The 12,743-nt window shown below is 26.4% G+C and overlaps 1 protein-coding gene and 1 long non-coding RNA gene across 8 annotated transcripts; one reads left to right on the forward strand and one right to left on the reverse strand.

Annotated features, from left to right (window-relative positions):
• Positions 1-340: 340 nt before the first annotated feature.
• On the reverse strand, positions 341-2,892 carry LOC145957073 (uncharacterized). Its single transcript, XR_014433494.1, has 3 exons — positions 793-2,892; positions 518-640; positions 341-432 (listed from the first exon to the last, which is right to left on the reverse strand). It is a non-coding gene; the product is annotated as an uncharacterized LOC145957073 (long non-coding RNA).
• A 4,410-nt stretch (positions 2,893-7,302) lies between these two features.
• Positions 7,303-11,331, forward strand: LOC145956873 (uncharacterized). Of its 7 annotated transcripts, none has more exons than XR_014433199.1 (7): positions 7,303-8,015; positions 8,099-8,154; positions 8,451-8,485; positions 8,865-8,910; positions 10,359-10,465; positions 10,745-10,820; positions 11,045-11,331. XR_014433199.1 is itself a non-coding variant. In XM_083072666.1 (7 exons), exons 1-5 carry the CDS (start codon positions 7,813-7,815, stop codon positions 10,463-10,465), a joined length of 447 nt encoding a protein of 148 aa, XP_082928792.1. In that variant the 5' UTR covers positions 7,303-7,812; the 3' UTR covers positions 10,773-10,820; positions 11,045-11,331. The 7 variants fall into 7 exon arrangements, 4 of the variants coding, with proteins under 4 accessions (XP_082928792.1, XP_082928793.1, XP_082928791.1 ...); XM_083072666.1 differs by having other exon boundaries at positions 10,773-10,820; XR_014433200.1 differs by having other exon boundaries at positions 7,305-8,015; positions 10,402-10,465.
• The last annotated feature ends 1,412 nt before the right edge of the window (positions 11,332-12,743 follow it).

Below are 12,743 nucleotides of genomic sequence, written 5' to 3' on the forward strand. Positions count from 1 at the left end.
CTTATACTTTTCGATAATACATATTTTTAAAAGAATATTTTCTTATACTTGCACATATAATATTATACAAGATAAGTATTACATAATAACCTTTTTTTTATATAATTATATAAAATAAACCAAGTAATAAAGATGCAAAATATAAAATATAAAAGTAACACAAATTTATATTAGTTCACTACAAAACACAAAGTACATACAAAACAAGCACAATGTATGAAACTTGTATTGTGTGATTAATCCTACAAAATAGTAAATATAAAAACTTACAATATGTTCCTCAAAACAAACTAGTACAATATGTTCTATCAAATTTCCAAAAATAAAAGAAAATCATATGCAAATTAGTATGCTCATCATCAACTATCAAATATGTTCATCTCCATGTTGAGAATTTGTTTCATTAGTTGGTACGCTTCCTTGATCAGAAACCTGAAATATAAATGTAAATCATAATTTAAAACTTAGAAAATTATATGAAATATATTAAAAAATTTATTTCACTTTTAAAAATTACCGGTGAAGGATGAAACATTGCCATATTGGGGGGCAATTGACCTTGATAATTTTGCGCAAAAAAGTTAAACATTGTCTCAAATTTTTTATTTTGTTCATCCAATTGTGATTTCAAGGCAGTGACCTGTTTTAAAAAAATTAATTGACTTAGTCAAACCAAATAAAAAAAAATTACAATGCATTAGGAATAACACCACCAATTATGTCCCATTCATAAGGAATTAATTCAGTCCCAAAAAATTAATAGCAATGAAAGAAAAAGAAACACATACTAACCTCATTTTGCAATTGTCTATAAGAAGAAGATGAAGCCATCCCACTATGAGAATGCCTAGTGTATCCAAACAAGCGAGATGGGCAAGGTCCCAATCCCATCCCTCGAACACGTCCACAATGTTCTTGACTTCCTAGAGCATGTGCTAGAGAATCTTGAGTTGATATGTCTTGTGAAAATGATGGTGCATCTGATTCATATGCTTTAATTTTTTCCTATAATATAAGTAACCATATAAGTTGACATATACTTGTTTGAGCATTATAATATTTACCCAAAATACACTTACACTAATTTAAATAAAACATAAGGCTAAAGAAATAATTTAAACAATTTAAGAAGCATAAGAATATATATTTTTGCTTGGGGTACCTAGTAAGCACGCAACAACCTAACTAGGTAGTAGGTAGGTACACAACAATATGACTTGGCAGTAGGTATGCACACAATCCCCTGCAAGCAACAACAACATAAATATATATGTAACAAAATCTAATCATAACAAAAAAAATTAAAACTAATTCTGAGTGTGATCGGAAAGGAAAGAAAATAATTAAACAAATATAGTGAATAGTAGGAAAAAGAGAAAAAAAGGAATTTCGAGTCTCGCAAAAAATATAATAAATGTTTATTTACAAATATAGTATAAAATAATTCTTCTTTATGGTATATCTCCCAGTAGAAATAGACAATTCACTATAACAATTCACTATAACAATTCACTAGAGCAATAATAAAATAATTGTGATTGCACTTTCAATGATGCTTTTTTTTAAGTGACACTTTTTTTAATTGAGATCACAAGATTAAAGAAATTGCTTAAAGAAAATAAAATTATGTTTCATTAAAATTGCTGTAATAAACATTACTAATTTTTTTTATTAGTAAGAATTAAAACTACCGTAACATTTTTATCATAAATATTATTATCAACTAACAAGAGAAAAGATATTTTATATCTCTGTTTAATTACTCTTGTCAATAAATAATGTGTAATTATTATAAATTAAAAAACTTTTATAATCTTTTTATAATATTTATTTAATAGTTTTTTATTTTTATTTAAAAAGTTATAATTATCTTATATGTATAAATTAATTTAATTATCGTAATATTATTGAAAGTTTAAAAAATGGACATAAAAACAAAATAAATTATAAAAACAGCTTGTTGCCTTGCGATTTAAAGATGTGTTAAAACCTGACACAAATACAATTTTGACATTTAAAATTTATGTATTTTCCCAATAACTTTGATATGTAGAAGCACAAACCAAACTTTAGAAATAAAAAAAATGTGAAAACTGAGTGAGAAAACCAAATAGAAATCATACCCACAATTGACAAAAGCCTTCTATTGGGTCCTTTCACCAGCTGCAAAATAGAAGGCACAGTGAAAACAATAAAAAGCTAGTTAGGATTCAGAGACGTGTAAAGAAAAAAGAAAATGACCAGTAAAATATTGCAGCAAAGAAAAAAGAAAATGTTTGCCATTTGATATGAATTTCAATTTCAATTTTGCAGTATTGGCATTTTAATATAGGGATGAGTAACAATGTTTATGATGGAAAATAATAAAACTTGATTCAATCCTGACATTATCTTGTATTTAATCTTTGGGTTGACAATAATTTGCAATGTGACTCAGCTTTCTATTTAATTTTGAAAAGATCATTATTTAAGCTTATAATGAGTTAGGAATGCTCTTTTTCTTTTAATTTTTTTAATCCTATTAGTTGTGATGTTAACTCCAACTTTCTCAGAGGAAACTATTGTGGAATTTGAGGCTATTGTGGAAACCGTGACAATAGTATTACCTAACTTGCTTCAATAAATATCTCAAGAACAGGCACAGGGTATGAAATTCTATGTCAGAGGTTTAATTGAGAATGTTATAACTACCTACGAAATCTTTTTCACTTGAAGGATATATGCCAAAGGATTTATATAATTTAAATTCTTAGTACTTGATTAAAATCCTTTTAACGGTCTAATTATTTCATAGTTACAATTGGCAGTTATCTTTAAATTTGTGGCTACGAGATGAAAAGCATTAACCCAAATTGAAATAGATTTTGTTTTACTGCAAAAGCATAATAAAATATTGGATATCATAGAAACTTGTTTACAAAATGTTGGATTCAAAACAGAGTAGAGTCTATGAACACTACAAAAAAAAGTCAATTTAGCCACCAAAATTAGCGACCGATTTTTTTCCGTCGCTAATAGCGACTTAATTAGCAACCGATTCTGTTTTGGATGCAAATTTTATTTAGCGACCAATTTAGCGACGGAATTGTTAGTGGCAAATAATCGGTCGCTAAATCGGTCGCTAAAATAACAATTGTTGATTAAAATAGCGACGAAACTACTTCGGTCGCTAAAAAATAAAAAAAATTCATATTTTTAATAATTTTAGCGACCAAAATAAAATCGGTCGCTAAAAAAATAACAAATTAATATTTTTAATAATTTTAGCGACCGAATTAAAATCGGTCGCTAACAAAATAAAAAAATTTACTATTTTAAATAATTGTAGCGACCGAATTAAAATCGGTCGCTAAAAAAATAAAAAAAATTAATTTTTTTAATAATTGTAGCGACCGAATTAAAATCGGTTGCTAAAAAATAAAAAAAATTAATTTTTTTATATTTTTAGCAACTGAATTAAAATCGGTCGCTAAAAAAATAAAAAAAAATATTTTTTTTAATAAATTTAGCGACCGAATTAAAATCGGTCGCTAAAAAATAAAAAGAAAATTAATTTTTTTAATAAATTTAGCGACCGAATGAAAATCGGTCGCTAAAAAAATAAAAAAAATTAATTTTTAACAATTGTAGCGACCAAAATAAATCGGTCGCTAAAAAAAAAAAAATTAACTTTTTAATAAATTTAGCGACCGATTTTAATTCGGTCGCTAAAATTGTTAAAAACTTAGATTTTTTTTTATGTTTTTTAGCGACCGAGTTTAATTCGGTCGCTAAGAAAATAAAAAATATTAATATTTATAATAATTTTAGCTACCAAATTAAAATCGGTCGCTAAATGTAAATTTTCTAAAAAATTTAGAATATATTTTTTTAAATGAAAGCAAATATAAAAATATATAATATTATTTTTATAATGATAAAAATATTAATGATAAGAAATAAAAATCAATACCCTCCCAATAAAATTAATTTTTTTTGTAAAATAATACAAATTATATAATTTAAAATAGATAATTAATATATCATGATGTATTAAAAAATGAGAAACATAATGCTATAAATCAAAATTAAATAATAATCTTTTTAATTGAATCTTTTTTTAAAAAAATAGACTAATTTAAATAATTATTTATCTAGAAAATTTATTTATTTTTCTCTTGAGAAATTTATTTCTCTTTTATCATGCTTAATATTTTATTACATTATTAGATAATATGAAAATACATAATTTATTGTGCTTTCCAATTTTGTTAAGATAAATAAACTTCTTTTCATAAATCTTATTTTATTTTCATTAATATTTTCAAAATTAACTTAAACATCTAGTTCAACTGATATAAACACGTTAGTTCCATTAAATTAAAAATAATTGGCTTATATAAGGATTAATAAAAATTTATCAAACAAATCTAAAATTGATAAAATATAATTAATATTCCATTAGTTTAATAAATAAAAATTATAAAATAAATTATATATATAAATATATACTCCAATAACACATGAGATCAATTACTTAAAATACGTTATACCATCTATCTTTGATTATGCTCGTACTACTTTGGGTAGATATCGCTTCATTGAGGAAACATGATTTTATTATTATATATGAATATGATCCTACCATGGGAAACTGATTCAACAACAACCATATTTTGAAATATTTTTATTTTGTTTAATGTTAAATTAATTTTTAATATAAAAATATTTATTTAAAATATACCTAATTATACATATATATTTTAAAATTATATTAATTAAATATGTATATAATAGTTTATCTTAAAAATCAATTCATTTAGATATTATAAAATATTTTATTTTAAACATCAATTAAATAATACCTTGCTACTTATAATTTATTTAAATATTTATAAATGAATATTACATTAACTCCATTGATTATTTTAATCCTTGTCTTTAATTTTATTATATATAAAAATTATTTACCTAATATATTTTGAAATTATTTTCATGAATCTTATTTTATTTCAATTGTTATTTTAAAAGTTAGGCTTAATTATTCAATTCAATTGATATAATCGTGCTAGTTTCATTGTTTAAAAGCAATTGACTTATACAAAAATTAGTAAGAATTTGTGAAACAATTATAAAATGAAATATTTTTTAGTAATTTAAAAAAATTATTATCCTTTGATTTTAATTTACTCATACATGTTCATAGTATTTAACTTATGATATATACACTTCCTTTTTGTTACAATTACATCTGCTTTGTTTAAAAAGTCTAAAATTGCTGACAATAGAGTTCGAATCCACACACATACTTACGTGGAGAAAATCTTAAGTTTTTCCCCTTAACTAATTGGGCAAACCACCCGCTGGTTCTTTTTGATTAGTTTTTAATACATCACAATGTGTTTCCTTGCTTTTTTCTCTATTAAATAGAATACGTGACTGTTTTAACGAAATTTTTTTTATTCTATTATTATATATGAATATGATCCCACCATAGGAAACTGATTCAACAACAGCCATATTTTGAAATATTTTTATTTTATTTAATGATAAAATAATTTTTAATATAAAAATATATATTTAAAATATATCTAATATACATATATATATATATATATTAAAATTATATTAATTAAATATGTATATAATAGTTTATCTTAAAAATCAATTCATTCAGATATTATAAAATATTTTATTTTAAACATCAATTAAATAATACCTTGCTACTTATAATTTATTTAAATATTTATAAATAAACATTATATTAATTCCATTGATTATTTTAATCCTTGTCTTTAATTTTATTATATATAAAAATTATTTACTTAATATATTTTGAAATTATTTTCTTGAATCTTATTTTATTTCAATTATTATTTTAAAAGTTAGACTTAATCATTCAATTCAATTAATATAATCATGTTAGTTTCATTGTTTAAAAGCAATTGATTTATACAAAAATTAGTAAGAATTTGTGAAACAATTAAAAAATGAAATATTTTTTAGTAATTTAAAAAAATTATTATCTTTTGATTTTAATTTACTCGAAGACGTTCATAGTATTTAACTTATGATATATACACCTCCTTTTTATTACGATTACACCTCCTTTGTTTAAAAAGGTTAAAATTACTAACAGTAGAACTCAATTCCACACACATACTTACGTGGAGAAATCTTAAGTCTTCCCCATAACTAATTGGACAAACCACCTACTTGTTCTTTTTGATTAGTTTTTAATATATCACAATGCGCTTCCTTACTTTTTTCTCTATCAAACAGAATATATGACCGTTTTGACAGAGTTTTTTTTATTCGCACATTTATTTTAAAGTTTCATGTTGAAATAAAATCCCGACACAAATTAACATATTTTATTATCTTTTCATTTTAATTTATTCTAAAATCTTGGGAATATTTAAGTTAACATCATTAAAAAACACCATTATAAGATTTTAAAATTTATTTTTAATATAATTATTTATAAAAAATATTTTTAACCATCATATTCACCAAAAATATATTTTTAATTAAAATATATTTTAAAAATCTAGTATCAGAATATTTATTATAATTTTAGTTATAATTTTTTATAATCTTTTGATTTAATATTGGATTTCTTTTGATTATAAAACATAGTAAATAAAATCTAAAATCTGTATCAATTTATTTGATACAAATATTTAATTAATTTTAAGATATAATAAATTTAATATCAAAATATTTATTATGATTTTAGTTATAATTTTTATAATCTTTTGATTTAATATTAGATTTCTTTTGATTATAATATTTTAAAGCATTTTATTTGAAACATAAGTTAACATATTTTATTATCTTTTCATTTTAAATTATTGTAAAATAATTATAATATTTGATTATCATTCACTTACTTTATTAAAAAGTTATAAAATATAATTAATTTTTAATTAATTTAATAAAATAAAAACTTTAAAATATATATCTAAAATCTATAACAATTTTTTAAATACAAATATTTAATTAATTTTAATATATACTAAATTTAATATCATAATATTTATTATGATTTTAGTTATAATTTTTATTATCTTTTGATTTAATATTGGATTACTATACATAATTATTTATTCCCTTTAAACATACAAATAGGTAAAAAGAAAAATACTTAATTTTGTGTTACTAAAATATAGGCAAATCTAATTAAATAAACTTTATTTGATTCTTTTAATAAAAAAAACTCTATTTGAAATAAATATGATTAAGAATATTTGATATAAAATCTAAAATTTATACACTTCATTAATTTTCTTAATTTTTAAAATTTTAACCGATGTAGAAGAGATGAATAATCTCCGCGCGCTAACACAGTGCCTTTAGCGCCCTCTCAACACTTTTCCCTTTCTCTCGTCTTCAACCAAACTCGTCTTTTCCCCAAATCTCCAATCTTCCACCCTCCGCAAACCCTAACCCTCGACTTTCCCTTCTCCAACCTTCCGGTGATTTCGTCAAATCAATGGCCAAAGGCACCTATTCCAACGAGTTCGTCTTGCTCTCTAGGGTTCGCTGCGGCCTCAAGCATGAGTTCTCCTTCGCCATGAAGGCCTAGTCCGAGATCTGCGCCGCCTTCTTGGGCCGGACGCGAGCCACCAAGAACCGTCCCGACCAGCCGCTCCAGCCCGCCTCGGCCACAAGCGCTCCAGGAAGGTCGAGGAACCCAAACCCCCCGAGGACTTGGTTTTTCGGCAACAAAGTGCCGCCGCCGGTGGTGTGGATGGGGGTGGAGATGAACGGCAACAAAGTCCCGTTCACGGCATCTCCCTCAAGCTCCAGGAGGAGGAGCGCGAGCACCGCATGGACTTTGTTCCCGAGGTTTCTGCCATCAACACCGACCACATCGAGGTCGACAAGGAGACCCTTGACATGCTCCACTTCCTGGAGGGAAAGCAGTTGATAGAGCTTCTTGGAGGGAAAGCAGGGGTTTCATGTGGCAGGTTTCACTATGGCAGTGCTTTTGGGGAAAGAAGTGGTCATGCTGACAAGGTTGAAACCATAAGGTATCTTGTTTGTCCCTTGTTGTATATCACTCATTCCATGATTTATCTATATCCGTATTCTCATAGTTTTCTTGCTCTTGCAGTGAAACTCTTGTCAGTAAAGGATTCAACTACAGTGGGAAAGATTTCATTTATTCAGGTTATTATTTTCTTAGTTAAAAAATGAAAAGGTTAATGTTTTCTTTCTTTTAGAGAGCAATTGAATTGCTTAAGAGTATGATGAGAAAGACGGGGGTTGTTTGATATGTTGAATATATGTTCTGTTTTCTGAATGATTGATAGTTCATTGAAATGTTTAAGCCTTTCAAATTATTATTCCTCTAGGTAAATTTTGTAACACCTTGGCCTTCTTTCACAGTTGAAAACTTCTCTCATTTTCTTCATTTTATTAATGGTATAAAGTGCTGAACATTGAATTATTTTCATATCCTGCAGATGTGGTCCAAAGTGTGTCTCAGGGTGTTAGAGAGGTTTGTGTCTAGTGCTGTAAATCTTGCAACATGATATATAGTCTGTTTGGGTAAACTTCTTTAAAGGAACTTCTAGGAGTGAAAAATGAGAAGGAAAAATGAAACAAGTTTCTCCATTAGCTAAAATATGCCCAATTATAATTTGATTTGTAGAAGTTCTCTCCAATTAGATTCTCCAAAATCTTATTTTTTACTTACACGTAAGTTACTTTTAGCTTATAGAGAAACTTATTTCAATTTTTTTTCTTATTTCTTCCTCCTAGAAGTGCTTATAGAGAAGTTTTTCCAAACAGGCCCATATTCTAGTTTTATGTTTTGAAATCCTGATACAATTGTTGTTTATCTCTATTTTGACTTAATGCACCATGTGAAAATGTAGAACATGCTACTTTGCTCAGATTTTAATGATCATTCAGAGCAGTCAGGTGATTATTAGTTTCCTACCTTCTATTTGCATTATAATCTGTCATAAGCTTTGTTATATTTACAGAGAGGATATAGCTTTTAACTTTAGAAAGATTATATTAGTCTTGATTTATTTTTTATGAAAGCTTCATTCTGCTATCTCTGGCTGTGTTCTAATTATTAAACTGTGTTCTAGGAGAAAGAATAAATTTCCAATACCGAGAAGAAATCTTTCTACTTACAGAAGCAAGTTTTCTGTGCATTGCATGGGTATTTTTAAATAAAAATAAATTAAAGAGAATAGAGTATGTCTTTATTATTAATAGTGAATAATTTATTATATTTAATAGTGAAAATTAAAGAGATATGATTTTTATGATTTTTATCATTGATTTATTGAATTGGGTATTAGGTAAGGTCAGTAAGTTTTTTAGATAAGTTTAGCCTCCAAAAGTTTACTTCAACCTTGAGTTTGACAAACTTGATTACGGTTTTATCATTGTAATTGCCTGAAATTTGATTGCTTTTCTTTAGATTTTTACATTTACTTTTCAAAGTTCATTTACATTTACGAGTATATGATTTATTTTCATTTTATCATTTAATTTCAATTGCATTTTTAAGTTTCACTTTCGATTACAGCAAACAGTTTATCTTACCAATTTTTGTCAATTACTGTTGTCAATTTGACTTGTAATTCAATTATATCAAAATTAAATTGAATAAATGCTTTGTTAACAAGTATTTATATTTATTCAAAACAATAGAACAGAGTTAAGTCTACAATTGAAAATGACTACTCAATAATCAAATCAAATTTGATTATTTATTCTTATTTGTGAATCTAAAGTCATGGTCAAAATATTGAATTAAGTTTTGGACTCATACTCGTATGACTCACACAAGTCTTCGAACAAATGTTAATGTGAACACTTGAACTCCTTGCACTCATTGGTAAGTCTCCCACTGGCATGCACGTTTTGCTTTTTGAAAAAATTAAAAAAAGTTTATTTTATTTTTGTCTTTGCTTATTCTTTTTTATCATTGACTTTTTTCTTTGCAATTTAATATACTTGGTACAATCATAAGCCAATTTGTTTATTTTCTTGTACTTGATTTTTTAACTGAATGATTAAGAAAAGAGGACAGAAATGCATGTAGCTTTAAACCAATTATAGTCCTGTACAAAGATGTTTCACTTAGAATATATTGAAGAAGACCTTTTGCTCTTGAAACATGTCTGTAGAATTTCAAAATTGTAAATATTTAAGAATAAATTAACTATGCAAACATGGTTCAGTTGTGCACTTCAATCATTGCATTACTTCTAGCTAGTATTTTTCTCCATTACCTGTTAATTTTGAGCCGATGTTGCTGCAATTAGACGCATACTATAGCTGATATTTTCACCTCTTGATTTATGTCATGTACAAAAAGAAATCATATTAATTTTTGTATTTGTAATAAGTTGTAATAAGCACCCAAGCATTTGGGGAACTTTCTCTTGATAGCTACCTTTCAAGGTGGGAGAGACCAAGCCACTTAAGTACTCCATGGAACATCCCATACTACTAAGTAAGTTCTTCTGAAGTTCATGGCTTTATTTTCTCACACCACAGCATCTCTAGTTTCTATTCAAATTTGACTTTAACTTTTTAAAGTGTGTTTCTGTGTTTGTTTGTTTGTCTTCGTCTTCCTTTAAGGTTATTGTTTGTGAGAAATAAGAATTTTCTTTTCAGCATGTGTGTTTCATTGGGAAGAATACTTGAGAAAAACATTTTTGAATTTTGATAATGAAAAAGGCTAGTCACTTGTCATCACTTTGTTTGTTTTTTTTTGCACATTTTAAAATAGCTATAAATAATCAAATTTCCTGCTCAAGAGCACAGAGATTGATCAAGCTCAAGTCTTTTTGGGATTTGAGTGGAGGGTAAGTGTTTAAATTCGTTTCATTTTACTTATAGACTCATTTTTATTGCATGTAATTTAGTCAAAACTTTATTACCCTTTTCCAGCTTTGTAATGGAGTTAACAAATTGAGATTCATTTGGTCCTGAGTATCGTTTCTTTTTTGTTTCAAATAAATTTTGGAATTTGATCATGCTCTTGTGAATCTGTGATTTTGAATTTTGTTGTATCTTTGCGTTGTTCCAGGAAAAAGTGTTGTTAAAATGCCTGAAAAACCTGACACTGATGATTGGCGCGTAGAGCGTGGCGTAAGTTTCAGGGATCCGTAGGAAAAGGAATTTGTTTATACGGGTTGAACTCAGGGAGGATGATGGTGATATTCGTAGGCAGCCATTGGAGGATGATGGTGATATTCATGGCCCAAGCTATACTTCCTTCTTATTTGTCTTGGGTGACTCAATCTTAATTTGATAATTTTCCCTTTGGTTATATTTAAATATTTATTTTATTAATTAATGACAGCTCTTGGTTTATTGCTTTGCATAGTGAAACAAAAATGTATTGATTGCCATAGAAATCTTAATTACAATTTTATTAATTTTAAATATTTATTTCTATGTTTAATTACTCATTTTGTTACCAAGTTGTTTAAAGCGTTGAGTGCTCATGTAACGCTTAAGGTCATATATGTCCATGTATTTGTATATGATTGGTGGCAGTTATCTTTTATATTGAAATAAATCTGGATGAATGTGTTGGGTTTTGACTTGCATTTTAGAATTAGTTATTGTTAAATTGATTATGTTTCATGCTTTGCTTTCATATGAGGCTATATTTGAAATCTGATATTCAATCATGCTGGAGATGAAAATTAAGGCTATTAATTTAGTCATCTATGAGAGGATATATATAGAAGAGTAGGTTTCCCATTAAAATTGGAAGAATCTGTAACTTGAAAAACCAAGACTTATCAATATTGTTTTCGATGTAGTAAAGCACCATCTTTTTATATGTTAAAATATTGTGGTTTGTATACTTGTCCTTTTTATTTTTCTTTTAAATTCAAGAGTGCATCTTGCATACTAGATGATTATTTCTTTTAATGGTTTGCAATTTAGTTTACGTTTATCTTTGTTTGGAGTAAAATATGGATCAATTTTTTTTGTAGCAAAGGAACTTGTTTTATTTTTTATTTTGGTATGAGTGTTATTGTTTCATTGTTAAACAGGTTCAAAATAAAAATGAAAATAAAATATATAGTGTATAAGGTATAAAATTAGCGATCATGTCTAAAAATAAAGTAAGCCTAGCGACAAAAAAAAATCAGTTTTTTTTTTAAAATAAAATTATATTTAGCGACCAATTTAGCGACCGAAAAGAAAATTAATTTTTTATTATAATAAAATTTAGCGACTGATTTAGCGACCGAAAAATTATTTTTAAAATTAATAAAATCTAGCGACCGAATCAAAAATTATTTTTTTAAAAAAAATACACTTAGTGACCGATTTAGCGACTGAAATAAAAATTATTTTTTTAAAATAATAAAATTTAGCGACCGATTTAGCGACTAAAATTAAAAATAATTTTTTATTTTAAAAATTGTTAGCGACCGACTTAGCGACGGAAAGGAAAATCATTATTTAAAAATTTAAAAATAAATAACACATTTAGCTACCGATTTAGCGACCTTTTTTTCGGTCGCTAATTTGGTCCCCATATACTATGGCGACCATAATCGTAGTGACCAATTAGCGACCGAAAATTTCGGTCGCTAGTTAGCGACCACTAGTATTTCGGTCGCTAAACAACTTTGCGACTAGGGTTTTTGCAACTACTTCAAATCGGTCGCTAATTCGGTCGCTAAAATAAATAGCGACCGATTTAAGTAATTTAGCGACCGATTTTTGTGGTCGCTAAAATCCTTAGCGACCACTAGTATTTC

This window comes from Cajanus cajan, chromosome 4, assembly GCF_000230855.2.
Source record: "Cajanus cajan strain Asha chromosome 4, NIPB_CcT2T_4, whole genome shotgun sequence".
NCBI classification, from domain to species: domain Eukaryota; kingdom Viridiplantae; phylum Streptophyta; class Magnoliopsida; order Fabales; family Fabaceae; genus Cajanus; species Cajanus cajan.

Excerpts from the sequence above, each read along its gene's own strand:
- LOC145956873 (XM_083072666.1), top strand. The coding sequence starts at position 7,813 with ATGGACTTTGTTCCCGAGGTTTCTGCCATCAACACCGACCACATCGAG. Across the intron at positions 8,155-8,450 it reads GAAAGATTTCATTTATTCAG|ATGTGGTCCAAAGTGTGTCT; the intron begins GTTATTATTTTC and ends CATATCCTGCAG. Across the intron at positions 8,486-8,864 it reads TGTCTCAGGGTGTTAGAGAG|AACATGCTACTTTGCTCAGA; the intron begins GTTTGTGTCTAG and ends GTGAAAATGTAG.